The 16,950-nt window shown below is 37.6% G+C and overlaps 1 protein-coding gene across 1 annotated transcript; it reads left to right on the top strand.

Moving 5' to 3' along the window:
• Nucleotides 1-4,486: 4,486 nt before the first annotated feature.
• Nucleotides 4,487-16,675, top strand: CHRNA5 (cholinergic receptor nicotinic alpha 5 subunit). The gene is made up of 6 exons (XM_054388343.1): nt 4,487-4,607; nt 10,465-10,616; nt 11,466-11,510; nt 12,843-12,952; nt 13,906-14,737; nt 16,514-16,675. The coding sequence occupies exons 1-6, from the start codon at nt 4,487-4,489 to the stop codon at nt 16,673-16,675; spliced, it is 1,422 nt and encodes a 473-aa protein (XP_054244318.1).
• The last annotated feature ends 275 nt before the right edge of the window (nt 16,676-16,950 follow it).

Genomic DNA, 16,950 nt, shown 5'->3' with positions numbered 1-16,950 from the left:
AGTAATGCTTTCTAGGAAACAATTAGAGCACCTGAGACTGGCTTCATCAATGTATATAAACCATGCAAGGCAATTTTTTTTAATGTACTAGTACAGAAGTATAATTAGATAACTTAGGACATAGATTTATTAAAATATTTTTTCATAAATGCTTCAGTTTCTAACAAAAAGCAAATAACAAATATACTTGGGTCTTTGTTTAAAAAATTGCCAATAGCATTTCTTTGCCAAACACTGCATCCTTTGTTGGTAGAGAACTTTTCAGATACTGTAATAATGAAGTTGGAATGATTTAAATAATGTTCTGATCTGTACTGCATTTTGTATTGAAGCGTTGTGGTTTATAAATTGTGTCGTTACACTTCATTTTAAAGGATTATTTATTTAAGGGCTTAATTTACCCAAATATTGTTAAAAATTTATGAGTATAATCTTTGAACAGTAATTACCGATTTAATTTAAAACCTGCCATGTCTTACTGAGTGCCATCAACAGCTCATTGTGAGATGAGCATCAGTGCTGCCTTGGAATAGGCAAGGAACACTGTCTGGCATGTGTGGTCCAGTTGGACAGTGAAGTTCTGCTGAGCTGACTTCAGTTTCTGACTCCTGCATTTTAACCAAAGGCAGTAATCAGACGCTGGAGCTCTGCTGTGGAGTGGAATCTTCCTGGGACAGCCTTACACTAGTGCAAGTTCCTTACCTGTTTTTCCTAGGAAGAGAGCAGAGTTTGATTGCACAGGCCTGTTGTGTGGATTCTGGATTTGTGCTTGAAAAGAACAGATTTTTTTTTTTTTTTTTAAATCACTACTGTCCATGCCTTCTCTGGGTGTGGTTTGGGGATAAGTAGTAAGAACAGAAAAATTATTTTGGCAATACATTTGAGCAGTCTTTGCTAATCTTCCTGTTCTTTGTGCGGGGTTTGTTTTTTTTTTTTTGGGTGTACCTAGTGTTCATGTACTCTTTCCAGTGTATTCAAAGTATTTCAAATAGTTAGCTATTGCTGTGGATTAAATGTTATTTTAACCTCAGAAATTCATATGGTGCTTTAGAAGGTAGAAGTATTTACTTGAACTTGTTTGCATAATATGATGTAAACATAGCTAAGGACTGGAGAGGTTATCTCTCACTTGAGTGCATGATAGGACTTTTTGGGGCAAGTATTCACAACTAGATGGTCCTAATTAATTGTGGTGTGTTTTAAGTAGTTTAAGAGATAATTTCATAATAATGAAATTATGGCTTCTCCAGTAATACCTGTACTGTCTCTCGCTTTTATCAGTGGCTAAAAAAAAAGAGCTAGCTTGTTTTCTAGATGACTGTTATTCTATTCAAAGGAAGTCAAATTGACTTCTGAGACTGCTTTGTATGTGACTTGCTTGTGCACTGGAACGCAGAAGATTCCTTTAGGTATTCATGCAAATATTTTTGCTTGTCAGTTATAAAAGCACCCAAATGAAGATGACGGACAAAGGACCTCTAAAGTTGGATTTGACTTCTGCGTTGTCATGGATTCCCCAGGTAATTATTTATTCTTTCTCTTCCTAATCTTTAAAATTAGGGACAATACCTCTCCACTGTGTTGTGAGGAAAATATACTAATGATTTCAAGGTGTTCAAATTGATGGTTTTAGAGGCCACTGGACTTTGTGATACATAGGTAACAGCATAGCTAAGTCATCCATCCTCAGACATCCAAGTCCAAGAAGTTAATGCACTCTTGTACTTCATACACAAGAGAAATGATGTAGCTTCAGACTAGATAAGATTTTAGGACTTACTTTGATGTTCTTCTTTTTTCTTTAAGAATATTTTCCATTACAGTTTTTCTGTAGTAGAAGTTGTCCTTGTCTTCAAGTTTTAATTGCAGATATTTCTGTTGCAATATGAAAACCAGTTCAAATAATTTCATGTAAGAGTATCCTTGGCTGGTTGTATAGATCTTCGCTTTAATCTGGAGAAAATTCAGCTTCACAAAAAATATTTGTGATTTTACAAAGAGAATTGAGCAGCTTGCTATTTTTATCTGTGATTAATTTGGCATTTGGCTTTTCAAGTTCAAGTACCCTTCAAAGCACAGTAAAAGCTGCTGTCGGCCAATTTATTCAAAATTCTCAGAACATACTTTACTGGGGAGCTGCAGATGTCAACTATTGCTGAGAAGGACCCCTTAAAAGATTGCAGACAACGCATGTAATGGCTTAGGCTTTCCCTTAATGATAAATATTAAACTTAACGTGCTTCTGTTCTTATTAACATTTTGCTCCAGGTCCAAAGTGGCAGGAAGAAATAGCTTGTTATTTATAACTATTATTTTCTAAGCAGTAGTAATGCAACATAATTAATGTGTGCCAGATGATGCTACATCAAGTATTTAGCAAAATGTTGGGCATGTAACCTAGATAGTTTAATCCTTCTATATCTTACAAGCATCTGTTTTGCCTAGCTAGGACCCAGCTGCAAACAAATTCATAGTTATGTAATGAAACCAGTTTGCTATGTCCTCCAGATTTGAGTGGTCTAACACTGTTATCTAGACATCACTGCTCTAAAGTGCTCTTACTGCAATGCACATATGCAGCTAACAAATACACAGATTTTGTGTGATAGCCTTATGTGGGGAACACCAGGTGCAGTGTAGCGGTGGACCAGCTGTCAGGAAAAAACTACACATTTGCAATTTCAGTGGAAACATTGCCTGGTAATTTTTGGAGCACTCAGAAACCACCCAAACTCCCATGTCTCACAAAAAGAATAAAATAGAGGAGGTTGTACCACGTATTTGGGCAAAACATGTTTTTATTTACTTTAAAATCTTGGGTTGACCACTGCATGCACATTGAGCATTTCAAAATAAGAGTCACACTGCATCCTTCGGCTCGTATACATTATGACTGTGGAGGACATGCAGTATACAAATGGATTCTCAATGTATAACATGCCCATATTTACTGCAGAACATTCAGATCAATACAGCATGTCACTAGAAGAGTGCTGGGAGAAACTACTGTGTAAGCAGCCTTTTGTCAGATGGCTTTTGCAGGCTACATTATGGCTTGCACAGACATGCACAACATAAACACAGCTGCAGGATATTAGAGAAAAACACTGGTTTAAAAATTAAGAAAGAAATAGGAATGCTTAAGGACTCTCTTCTGGTTGTGTAAGAGATTAATCATTTACACCAAGAGATGAACTATTTTTCTGTAAAATGACCACTTGATAGAAAAAAAAAGGTAATTGACTGTCTGCCTACTGAAATTTTCTACTTTGGATGGTTCTCATTTTAGGAAGGTACAAAGTTGCTAAAATTGTTTGAGCTGAATCAAGTCCACTTTCCCGAGGAACCTGGTGTCTAGCTCTTTTCACACAGCAGCTGATAAATGCTGCGTAAAGTCATTTAGCCCTTCTTTCCCAATCTGCTCTCTCTGAAAAAATCGAATCCTAAACAGTAGCTTACACATAAAAAATGCATTAATGCCAGCTGCTTGTTTTCCGTGGCAATGTGAACACTGTATCGTTCCATTAAGATCTAGGAAAACTCACTGTATTTCAGTTTGTGCTTTTAAAGCTGTCTTTTGTAACAGCTTTTTATGTATCTGATACCGGGGGGGGGAACAACAAACTTTTTTTTTGTTGGAGGATTCATGCTATGTTATCTATAATAATGGAAATATTCTGGCTCTTAGCTTCTGTCTATGTATTTTTGATTCAAAGATCCCAAACATTCTGATTTAGAACCTTGGAAAAAACCCAAACCCACAACCCCCCCAACTCTTCAATGTTTCAAATGGAAATTTAAACATCACTTTACTTTGCATATTTTTCTTTTTCCTAGAAAAAAACCACTGCTTTCCTCCCAAGACCGGGCCTAAAAGAAGCGGCTGCTGCTCCAGGTGGAATCACCGTTAGTTCTGCTTACGGTTTGGCGACTACAGCCGAGTTTCAGCAAGCCGCGACCCAGCTCCCGCCTCCCTCAGCAGCACCTGCTGCGCCCCAGAGGGAGTCTCGTCTCTAGCTTTGGACGCGACGGGACGGTGCTCACGGGGCCCACTACCGCTCTCCCGCCCAAGTACCTGCCAGCAGGCTCCATCCCATGGCACTCGCCTCCCTCACGAGACGCTTCCCCTCACAGACCGAGGAGCAGGCGCTGTCTGTTACCCCCCCGAAACCGGGCCCAGAGGCGCTGAGTCTAACTCAGTAGCTCCACACGGTCTCACTCACAGAGCGGGGCTACAAGCTGGTACCTCTGGGCCAGCTCCGCCAAAACGGCTCGGGACGACGCCTTGCTGCTGACGCTCGCGCGGCTGCCCCCCGCAGCGCGCCAACCGCTGTAACGGTCCCCGCGCGAGCTCCGATCCCTCCCCCCGCACCCTTCCCGGGCTCCCAGCGGGGCGTGGCCAGCGCCGCCCGGCACCACCGGCGCCCTGCTGCTGCGCCCTGTCCGCGCCGCGGGGCTCTGAGGCAGAGGGGGCTGTACCCTGACCATGGCCGAGCTGCGATTGTGGCTGCGCTACGGCGGCCGTCCTCTGCTCCTCCTCACCTGCTTCTTCGCGCCCTTTCTTGGCAAGCTTGGAGCCGGCCCCGCTGCCTGCGCGCGTTACGCGGGTAAGGCTACTCGGATGGCCCGGTGAGGGCGAGTAGGACGGGAGGGAACGGTCAACGGCAAGTTAAGAGCCCTCGGGAGCTTCGGCTTTCGCGTAACCGGCCGTTGTATGTGGGGAGAAGGGGAGGTTGTGCCGGAGCCCGGGGTTCGGCTGGGCCGCCGCTGACTTCCTGCCCTGTCTGCTCCGGCCCTCGGGCGGGCATCTGGGAGTGGCGGGAACGCTAGCGGGAGGTGAGCGAGGGTCGTGTGGAAAAATGAGGCGGGTTTTGTGTGTGGTGCTGGGGCGGCCACGCACCGCGCGGCGATTTCCACGCCGTCAACTTTTGCCAAGAGGAGACCAAAACAAGGCTTGTTTGGAGGCCAAGAGGGATTCTACCGGTGCTGAGGTAGGGACTGCGGGATTTCTGCTAGCCTATGAGAACGAGAACGTGTGACCTACAGAGATCCTGGTCACCGGCTCACCAGGGCTGTCCCTTGCGCAGAAGAGGGGAAAATGCCTTCACCAAGCTGCGGCTTTTATGGTGCATATCAGTCGTGACTATCGGGCATTTAATTACACTGGTTTTAGGCTTTTAAAATTCACGTGTAACGCTCTGATGAGCTGAAGCGTCTTGACTCTCAGTTTTCGTGCTGCTCACGTAAATGAGGCACAACTTAAATGAGTTGTAGGTTTGTGGTACTTGCTTTTTGTATTTGCATATGTTATGGAGGTAAATTTACAGAATAGATTGTAATGGTTGCACTGTCATGTATGTAGAAACTCTTAGGAACTTAAGGAAAATTATTCTTAGATCATGTTTTATTTCTTTGACTTCAAAAAGTTGGTCTCATAATTTAATCAGGATGTAACTTTCAGAGTTTAATGATGTAAAAGCTAGTCAGTAATTGTGCTTTGACTTACAGACAATCTAGTAAAGGTGATTTTGATATTTTAAAAATGCTTTAATGTTGATTGAATCCTTAAAGGAGAAAAAACACGGCAGTATAAGTTGCGTTGTAAGACAGATGGAAAACTTTTTTTCTCCCCCTTCTCTTAAGTGATGACCAAACAATTTTTGTAGCAAGTTTTAAACAGTTGCCATTTCAGTTCCTAGACTTACTTTGTTATAAATTGTTAAATTGTTTGAAAAAGTAATCACAGTATCATCTGAATAACTACACCAGTGTACCAAGACAGGTGTACAGGATGTATTTATTAATCTTCCTCGTTTGTAGGCGAATGGTTAGTTCTTGTTTGTAGTAGTTAGGTTTGTGGATGAAAGTCTGTTGTGATAACATGCTGTTAAGGAATGTAATGTTAACTATCAAATATGGATATTTTGCCATGTTTATCATTCTTAGTAACGTTCTTGCTTATTAATGTTCTTGCTTATTAATGTTCTTGCTTATTATAGTGGTATATAATCGTGGTTCAATGATAAGGCTACATTAGTAATATATATTGCTTCTGAATCTACATTTTAACATTAGGCTTCTTAAAAGTGACCCTTTCTCTTCTCCCATGGACCCCTTTTGAAAATGAACCAAGTAGGGATCCAAAGAAACCCTGAAATCATTAGCACTCAATTATATCAATTAGACAATGCTTTGAACTACACTGTTTAAAGTATAGGGACCAGTGTTACACCTGCAATCCAATGTTTCACTGGTAATTCTTATAAAAAGAATACTGTTACAAAATCATATTAAGATGCTAAGAAATTTCATCCCATAATGTACAGTGAGAAACAAGTAACAATAGAGATTTTACAAATGAAAAGGCATTTAAAAAGTCTGCCTTTAGCAGCACTACTGACGTTTTGTGTTGAGAATGTTAACAAAATGAATACACATGCACATGTTTTGTCGTGCTATCTGAGACCCATGTAATGCTTCCTCTTCTAAATGTCTCCTCCACTTTTATTAAAGAAGTTTGTTAAATGTTCAGGGAGGAAATGATAGGACTGAGTTTTGTGTCTGAGGTCAGGTGTTTAATTAGCATTTCTGCTTGTGGAAAGTGTACTCTGACTACTTCAGTGTTTGGAAAAAATGAATCATTAGTCTGCTTTGTGCATAAATATGTCTCCTTTTTCCAGTTCAAATGTTGGCCATCCAGCATTTTCTCATGTGATTTAGGATTTTTTTTTCATTTATTTCTTCCCCCTGAACATGGAATCAGACTGAGCTGGAGTGAGCAGAGAAGGGTTTCAGGTGTAAATTATGAAGTAAACATGGTCATGGGGACTTATCACTGAACAGTATAGAGAGCTGCCTTTGATTTAGAGCACGGAAGTTGCCTGGCCTCAACAAAAATAAAGCAGGGATGCTTAAAATTGATACAGGGATGCTTAAAATTGCCCTTCAAAGACTATAGATTTTTAAAGTTTTTCTTAGAACAGTTAGCTAGTAGCAGGCGTGAGTGTTTTGCTATCTAATTTAGTATGAGATTTGTACCCCAGGCAAGCTGTTTGCTAATCTTGGTAGCTATAGGTCTTACCCTCTTTCTGTTCCTCTCCAGCAAGCATAGCCACTCTGTTGCCTTAAACCATCATCTCTTTTCCATTTTTCTGTTTCCCACTAGTTCTTAAACTTTTTTATTAGCACTAATTGCAACAAGTAACTAAGGGTTATGCCCTCTATTATAATCTTAAAAGCATACAGACACATGGAAAAGAGTGCAGTCTGTATGGAGTGGCCCTATTAAATAAAATACAGAAATATAGGGGTAGTTATTGATTTTGTGTTTGGGGATGCTTAAAATACTGTTCCTATCTCCAGCTCTCCTTCGTGCAAGCTGCCTTTTGTAGACCAGTATGCCCCATCTTATTAATAAATAAAATAAATGAGAAATATGGAAAGCTGTGGATATTTCTATGATAGCATATGCATTGGTTTTCTTTGTATATCTAGAAATGCTAACTATATTGTTAGGAAATATGGTCATCTTAAGAAACCAGTGAGTAGGTCTGTGTTAGATGTTTGAAAACAATTCCCTAAGCATATAAAAGTGATCAAGAATCGAGTCCCCATTTGGCATAGCAGAGGAGATGCTGTGTTTTAAGAGAAGCGTAATCTGGAAACAGTGTGTACCCTGCAGTTGCTGTTGTTGCTGTACAGGAGGTCATCTTACAGGAACTCAGAAATGGTGAAAGTGCAACTTTGCCTCTGCATTGCTTCAAGGTCAGTTAATGGAGAGAGAATACACAACTGCACTGTCATTCTCAAATTGTATCCAAAATTCAGCTGAGAGTTGTAACTGCAAAAGGGAAATGTAATTAATGCTAATATGAAAATCAAGCATTTATGGAATATTAAGCTGAAATGTACACAAACCACTCATGATTCAGGAAATAGGGACATAGAAACAGATAAATTAAGTTGTCTTCAGGAAGCATTCTTGTGGATGCTTGTAAAAAGTAGTACTTGGCAAATATATGTATAGTTTTAAGAAAAATTCCTTGGCTAATGAGCGTGCACTGAACCTAAGGTGTCAGTAAAAATAAATACTTTTTAACCTAATAGCTGTGGATGTATGTAACATTCTGTCACTGGATCCTTTTTGGCAGGAACTCTGTCCTGTATGTACCCACCTGAGGGTATATATGAAAAAGTCATCAGTTCTTTGCTGCTATACAAACCACATGCCAACAATCTTGAAATGTAAAGATGTTAAATTATAGAGCATGTACAAATAATACATCTGGAAGCACAATAGGTTTTCAAATGAGGGAAATATGGTGTAAACAGATAGATTTGTATTTTGAAACAAAGATGAACTCTCTTAAAACAGTAGTGTTGATTTAGAGTATCAGGGACTGTTCAGCAGCAGGTTAACTGTAAGATCTGGGGGTGAAAGGAATCCTGACTTGGTTTCGAACCTACTCCTTAAGACACACTCTGCTTTTACTCCTACTGTAATCCAGCCAGTGTTCATAATAATAGTGCTACTGGACTGTCCCAGACCTGCAGTGCAGAAGGCAGGGAATTGTCTTGTGGCTGGGCTCTGCAGTGCTCTGGGTGTTTTATCCAAAGGATCTGTAAGAGCAGCCTTTTGCAGCACGGCAGAAAGTTGTTGCTGTCATGAGAACCCTTTGATAATGTGAGGCAACTTAAAAACTTAACATTGCCTGCCTTGGTCATCTAGGGTGCAGTGTTTGCAGTCACACAGAATTAGTTTAGGTCCGTCTAAATTAATGGCTTAAATGGTGTTAGTCAAGTTTCTCCTACAAATGAAAGCCACGAAACTGTTGATCAAATTCAGAGGCAGATTTTTGCAAGTTGGGTTGAAATGGGAACTGGTTCTCTGTGCAAGTAAGATACTATCTGACATAACTGACAATTTTAGCCATCCCAGGCAATTCTAAAATTCTGGTTCTCTTCAGTACCTAATAATCTGATTTTCTGAATGCTAATAGCAGTTAACTTCACACAGAAATTTTCTACTGCCTTTAACTAATGCTTTTGTTTCCTTGACCTTTTTTTATGAGAAAGGATAAATCCATCAGTGTGCTTTTCTACATGTTTTCTTCACTACTTTATCTACTTGTGTTATGTCCACTAAATTCATCTCCTCTCCAAACAAAATTATGTTAATCTCTTAAATCTCTCCTTGTACAGATGACTGTCTCTGGTTTTAATCTGTTTATGACATTCTCTAGTGCATTTCTGTTTCTGAATTATCTTTTTTTAGATGGGTGCTGTTAGTGAGCACATCATTTCTAGAGAGGTCATGCCTTGCTTTTATGTAATGGTATAATGTTTTAAATCTGTGTTAGAGATGGTTGTGAACCTTTTCTTAGGTTGAATTCTGTCCTTTAAACTGACTACTGTCTGAAGAAAAACTATTATTATAATTTCAGTCAGTTTAAATCTCATCAGTGAGTATGTCTAGAGCATATGTTCATGTCATCTTGTGGTGGCTATGACTTTTTTCTAGGAATTGGAGACCGTTTTGGAGCTGTTCCTTTTAGGGTAATTGACGTGTGTAGCTTGTGCTGCCTCTTGAGGTGATGGCCTTCAGATCTTTCGCACTGCAGATCTTGATACTCCAGCTACTTAGCTAGACACTAATCTTGCCTTTTTATCTCCCCTCTCTCCATATCTTTCCCAAGTTTGTCCTTCTCTTATGGGCATATGGTTTTTTTGCATGGATTCTCATAATGGAGAAACTTCAAACTCTGGTGTTTTTATTATTATTATTATTATCAGAGTTTTTAATGATACGTTCCCATGAGATTGTTTTGGTTAAAAATCTCAGGTTTTAGGGATTCCCAAACATAAAGGACAGTGGTTGCCTGATGAGGTGCTTTAGGACAATGTATATACATATTTTTTAAACTCTGGGCTACTCTCTTCCTGATGTTTCTGCATCTGCAGTACAGTTTATTGTTTTTTTTCCCTTTTTTCCCTTCAGTGGTCTGCCCCGTATTCCATTCTCTTGAGAGACAAAAGATGATGTTTATTTCCGCTTCTTTGTAAGCTAGACTAAGATTTTGTCTGTTCCAGGCCATCAGTCCAGTTTCCAGGTATTGAAATGACTCCTTGAAAACTATGAACACAAAGTAATTGCATGTATACTATTACTTAACTAGATAGGTGCCCTCCAGTCAATATAACATTAGAATAGGTAGAGCATTGACTGGTAAGTAGATTGGCATGTGTTCGAGATACCAAACAGTGTGGGGAAGAAGTATTCTACAAGTACTGCAAAATTTATACATCATATATGTTGCACTTCATAAAATTATTCTTTCAAGATTTTGGCTGTGCTTACAGAGAAGAGGGAATGAGAAACGAACATAGCTGTAGCTCTTTGGACAATAGAATGTGGATGTACAATGCTCATTTAAATAAATGGTAATACATTACTTTTTAATCTAGGTGTATCTGAACCTTCTTTTATTGCTAAAAGTGAAGATCGTTTGTTTAAACATCTATTTGAAGACTATCAAAAATGGGTTCGTCCAGTGGAACGCTTGAATGACACAATAAAAATAAAGTTTGGCCTTGCAATTTCTCAGCTAGTAGATGTGGTATGTATAGTAAATGACTTTGGTTATTTTTATCCCCTAATTATTAAAATTGTGGAATGTAATGTCATATTAAATAATCGCGCACGTTTAACATCAAATACAGCAGATTATACCTGAAAATATTAACAGCATAATAACAAATTAGATGAGGATATGAAGAAGTGATTGTGAAGAGGTAGAGAAGTCAGATAACTTCTCTGTGTAGTGATGTTTTCAGGAAAAAAACAAAGTTGAGTGAAATTCTTAAACCCTGGAAATTGTGTTTAATTTATTTATTTAATGGGAAACTCAGGTATTTTTAAACATAATAAATGTCATTTCTGTAAAATTCAGGAACATTCACAAATACTGTTCTTTTTGCCCTGTTAAGCAGCAAAATACTTCTGAAGTCTTCAAAGAATTCAATTCCATAGCAATGAAGATTATTTTTTGGAATTACCTGTGATGTAAAAGAGATGAGCCTGATAATATTTCCCCTGATACTTACTCACTTCAAAATATTCTTTTCCATGTTGAATTCACTGTTCATAGCTGTAAGGTGCTTTCCTTCCACATATTGGCTCTTTGTTTCCATAGAAAAACAGTAGGACTGTGTAAAATACAGTCAAATAATAAAATGCAAAGGAGGAAAGAGACAGAGGGGGAAAAATGTAACTTAACAGTTAAATGATCCAAGGATACTGTTACGTGTTTAAAAAGTTCTCATTTAAACATACTTACCAGTGGCTGCAATGCTTTCAGAGCGTGTTTTGTATTTTAAATTACAGCTGTGAACTAAATCAGCTAATTACTGTGAATATACTGTGCAGTTTCAATTTTTTTTTCATAAAATATGCTTTATTTTTATAGGATGAGAAAAATCAATTGATGACAACAAATGTCTGGTTGAAACAGGTATGTGTAAAATATTGATGAAAAGTGCTGAAGTTTCCTAGGTGCAAGTTAAAAGTTGGAAGAAATTTTTCTATGTAATCATGTATTCCACAAACCTTAGTTGTTATATGAATGTTTATGTTACATAGTACGTTTAAAAAATTTCCCTGCATTATCATTTGTTCTGAAACTCTTAAAAACCCAAATCAACTAAACAAGAAAGGTAAATTTCAAAAATACCCCAACAACCTAATTAAAAGAAATTGGATATGGAATCGCTTGGCCATTTGTGTTCAGCCATAACAGTTACCACTTTGGTGCGTAAGTTTTCTTTCCAAAACTATGTTAAGGAAAGTATGGGTTTGTGTAGTCTTTTGTATGATAGTGTCAAGATCTTTCTCTTGTAGAATGTTTCAGATTATCAGGCAACTGAAGAATTTGTTTCAAAGCTGTATGTGCTTGCTGAAAAGAGCTACTTTTCCCATTATAAGAATATTTGTTTATGGGCAGGAGGAAGCTTCAAGCTTTATAATAATCAGTCCAGTGCTAAACATAATGGCCACTATTAACTTGGGAAATGCTGGTTGCAGATAATTCTTGATTTAACTTAGAAGACTGTTTGCAGACTCCGATTACATTGGGTAGCTTACTGTTTGTTTTTTTTCTTCCCAGTAAATGTTATTTAAGGCAAAGATTACTCAGCAAGTGAGAGGCAATTTGTCAATGTGAACACTTTGTGCCCTCTTCATAGTTTCTGCAGAACTTGTTGCAATTGAACCACTTCAAATAAAATAACTGACCTGAACATGCATTTGAAATTCGGTGTGATGGTGAATTCTTAGAAACTTGAGTTTTCTTCTTGAGCTTTTGAGTATAGAAGTGTAAAATCACCAAAGTACTACTGTGCTTTTAATGGTGCTATTTTAGTGCTGCTGATAGAAACAGGAGCAACTATCTTAGGAGACTTGTACTTTTTTGGTGATGAAAATGTTTTAGTTGTTTCTGATTAGCTTCCAGAGTCATTGATAGTCATTCAGAACAAGCTTTTATCAAATTTAATTGTCTGTATGTTATAATAGTTCTTATTGATATATACATGCTGTGATAAAGGATTTTAATATATTAGCTTCTATACAGAAATACTGTCAAGTGGCACTTATAACAGAGAACAAATACTGGATGAGGTAAATAGATGTCTGTTTAGCAAATTCAGCATTGCATGAAAATTTTAGAGGCTGGCTTGATGATTGTAATTTTTTTTTTAAATTGCCTTTTAATTTATTTTCATTCAGTCTTGCCCTGCTTAAATCAGCTTCACAATAGTAGTGATTTTTACATCTTGGATATCCACAGGAATGGGTAGATGTGAAATTAAGGTGGAATCCTGAAGACTATGCTGGAATAACGTCTATTCGTGTCCCATCAGATTCTATTTGGATTCCGGATATTGTGCTGTATGACAAGTAAGATTTTAATCATATAATATAAATACACTTAGTTTCTAACTTTACCATCCAAGCTGCTTGAAGGAGACTCCTTGTATAGATACATGAGCACATTTAGTAGAGCTAAGAATGTATGGAAGACTTTTGAGTTCAAATGGATTTTGTTGCTATGTTAAATGCTTCAATGTTTTGCTTTGACTCTGTATGGAATTTCTCATTTGTTTAAAAAGTGTATTTCCCCTTCTCTATGTAAACCTTTTATTTTGTTTTTTACATTGGAAAACAGTGCTGGGTAAAAAATAATAGGGTAAATTGATGGGAAGGAAACAACTAATTCATGCTGTTGTAAGTCATATTCAGCATGGATTTAAAATGAAGGAGAGTATTACTGGTTTTGGGGTTCGTTTGGAATTTTTTTGGCTTTTTTATAGAATTTTATGTAGAATTACTACTCAGAAGTAGTAACTTTTGAATTAACTTTTCTGCTCAGGTCAGGTGCATATAATGCTTTTACATTTCTTGACTGAAGTCAGGGGAAAAGACTGTTGCAGTGAGTATAAATTAAAGGTTGGAGGTGGCAGACAGGTATTACTTTACCTGTTTCATCATTTATTTATTTTTTTCTTCAATAATTATGATTTGGTCACATTGCAAATTATTTATGCTATATTACCAATAGAAAAACCAGAGCTTGTTCATGCTCTTACAGTCATTTGAGAAGACATTGGTGCCACAAAAAGCTGCATGGATCTTTTAATGCCTTGAGAACATTCTTGACCCTTCCAAAGCTGTTTACCTGTGTAACTTTCAGATTTTAAAACGAATTTAGAAAATTGTCTATGAACACCATACAGAATTTTGGTTGTGAAGGAGAAGGAAGGATAAAGAGCTGAGGTGACGACAACACCACCACTTATTTTCTTATTTTAAAATACCCCCCGTTGTAACTGCATGCGTATATCTCTTTTCAGTGCAGATGGACGTTTTGAGGGAACATCTACAAAAACTGTGGTAAAATATGATGGCACCATTGCGTGGACTCCACCAGCAAACTACAAAAGTTCTTGTACTATTGATGTAACCTTCTTCCCCTTTGACCTCCAAAACTGCTCTATGAAATTTGGTTCCTGGACTTACGATGGTTCGCAGGTTGATTTAATTCTTGAAGACTATGATGTTGACAAAAGAGACTTTTTTGATAATGGTGAATGGGAGATAGTGACTGCAACAGGAAGCAAAGGAAATAGGACTGATGGCTGCTGCTGGTATCCTTTTGTTACATATTCATTTATAATTAGACGTTTGCCACTTTTTTACACCTTGTTTCTCATTATTCCTTGCATTGGGCTTTCATTTCTAACTGTCCTTGTCTTCTATCTTCCTTCCAATGAAGGTGAAAAAATTTCACTTTGCACTTCAGTACTGGTATCTTTGACTGTTTTTCTTCTTGTTATAGAAGAGATTATTCCATCCTCTTCTAAAGTTATCCCACTTATAGGAGAGTACTTGGTGTTTACTATGATATTTGTGACATTGTCCATTGTAATAACTGTCTTTGCTATCAATATTCATCATCGCTCTTCGTCTACACACAATGCTATGGCACCTTGGGTTCGCAAGATATTTCTTCACAAACTTCCCAAGCTGCTTTGCATGAGAAGTCATGTAGATAGATACTTTGCTCAGAAGGAGGAAACAGAAAATATGAATGGATCAGAATCATCTAGGAACACCTTGGAAGCAGCTCTGGATTCTATTCGATATATTACAAGACATGTTATGAAGGAGAATGAAGTTCGTGAGGTTGGTGTGTTTTTCATGTTACACTGATTTTGTGAAGCTGGAAATTATTAAAACCAGTAATGGTTTACTTGTCAGTTGCATATTAAATACATGCTATGGGATTTACAGCTTCACTGGAAGCCTCTAATTATTCCACTGGAAAGAATTACATGCACAGTTCCATACTGAGAGTTCTTATAGATACTCAGATGATGCAATGCAGTAGTTGGGTTTTTTAAATTATTTTGGTTTATTCTAGAAGTAATTTCATGTTATTGACTCATTTTGCAACTTTCAATTCCAAATAAAAACAGTTTTCAATGCCCTAACTTACATGAATTTAAATACAAGTTGTATAGTTGTATGTTGGTCATTTTGTGCTAAGACCAAAGAGTGAATAGATGACTTCTTGAGTTCTCTTCTAGCCTTATTACTATTTGTCTCTAAGTTTATATCAAAAGCTGTTTTTCAGTCTGTACATTTGCACTCTGAACTGTCCTTAATGGATGTTTACACCATTTAGGTAAGGGCTTTCTGAATCTGTTTTCTTTCTGCACTTTTTAAAATAGCAGCATTTGTACATCAGGGACTTAAATGCTATTTTCAGGCTAGTGTAGAAATACAGAAGCTTGTTATGTGGTCTCATGATACTGCTATCTTTTGTGATGGCAAGGCCTGAGATTCTTTCAATATATACAGAAATTACTGTCTTCAGAAGCTGCTGCTTACTAAGAGTATGTTCTTGCGTACTAGCTTGAGAGTAAGCCAGCTCCTCTAATGTACCTTCTCAGGACTCAGTTCTGACATCATCACAAGGAATCCAGCCTACATTTTAAATAAATCTACCATGGTTTTAAAAGATAATCTAATACCCCTACATCGTATAAACAACAAAAATAGAATAGTTTTCTGTTAAATACATAATTTCCTTTAAATTAAGGGTTGACTCTGTCTCTTACTTATCTTATTCCATTTGACTCTGAATGACAAGAGAAGTGGTTAAGTATTTGGTTTTCAGGTTTTATATAGGTGTGACTCCAGACCTCAGAAATTAATATACAGCTGACTGGGGATTCAATTCTATTTTATTATTTGGGCTCCAGAGAATTTGAGCTTTAATTGCAGTTGTTGTTAATAAAAGCAACACTACTAGTGCAGTTACAGCCTTACCTCTTAGGAAGCAGTAGGCTTGGGAGTTGTGGATACCTTCAGTTCAAATCAAAGACAATTATTTAGCAAGGTTTTAATTTGCTTCCACAATTATATCTGCTATATTTGCAAAACTATGTCTAGACGTTAATAATTCCATCAAAACGAAAAATAGACCTGAAAATACTGTGAGTTTGTTGCATTGTGTGGTTTTGTTTGGTTGGTTGGTTTTGGGTTGTGGTATTTTTTGTCAAGTTTGGTTTGAGTGGTTTGCTGGTTTGGGGTTTGGTTTTGTTTATTTGTTTTACACTTTATGATGAGGCTGTGGCATGAATCCTAAATCCTGCAGTATGTTAGAAAATTGCATACTGATTTGATCTTTTTGTTGCTGAGGATATTTAGTGCTTGTCAGGGTCACTTTCTGCATTGGAATCTAGTATTTGTCTGTATAGCTTTACAGTTTTCAAAGAGGGAAGTTTGTTGCTCTTCCAGCTCATACTGTAGTTATAAAAAGGAACTGAAGGGGCTTACCAATTATACCTTATTTGGGAAAAAAGTGTACTGTAAAGTGATTAAGAATTGCAGGATTTTGAAGTGTATTTTTATTTGTTTTCACACATACTGAGTCTTACACTCTTTGTTTTCTAGGTGGTTGAAGACTGGAAATTTATTGCTCAGGTGCTTGATCGAATGTTCTTATGGGCTTTTCTTCTGGTTTCAGTAATTGGATCACTTCTGTTATTTATTCCTGTTATTCATAAATGGGCAAGTATAATAGTACCTATGCATATAGGCAATACAAATGCATAAAGTAGTTCTGGGTCTGTCTTCTGCTACTATAGCTCTAGAGGGTTGTACAGTAGCTCTGTTTCCATGCATGTTCTTTGCAGGCATGTTTCTGATAGAGAACAAAAATAGCCGAACCCAGAAATTTGTATTAGAGCATGGCATCCCTAGGAGATGCAGAAGTCAATTTGCTTATTGCCAGTCTACTAAGCTGTTTCTAAATTAGGTCAGAATTAAAAGGACCTTCTAAGCACTTGCATGTGAGATGTGTCCAAAAAGCATGCACTGACACTTACTGT

The sequence above is a fragment of the Indicator indicator genome, chromosome 16 (assembly GCF_027791375.1).
Source record: "Indicator indicator isolate 239-I01 chromosome 16, UM_Iind_1.1, whole genome shotgun sequence".
NCBI classification, from domain to species: domain Eukaryota; kingdom Metazoa; phylum Chordata; class Aves; order Piciformes; family Indicatoridae; genus Indicator; species Indicator indicator.
The sequence above is the reverse complement of the archived record's forward strand: the minus strand, read 5'-3'. Positions and strand labels throughout refer to the sequence as shown.

What these genes read in the sequence shown, in the direction of transcription:
- CHRNA5 (XM_054388343.1), top strand. Translation starts at nt 4,487, where the DNA reads ATGGCCGAGCTGCGATTGTGGCTGCGCTACGGCGGCCGTCCTCTGCTC. An exon ending in CAAATGTCTGGTTGAAACAG is followed by an intron (nt 11,511 to 12,842) that starts GTATGTGTAAAA and finishes GGATATCCACAG; the next exon opens with GAATGGGTAGATGTGAAATT. An exon ending in GATATTGTGCTGTATGACAA is followed by an intron (nt 12,953 to 13,905) that starts GTAAGATTTTAA and finishes ATCTCTTTTCAG; the next exon opens with TGCAGATGGACGTTTTGAGG.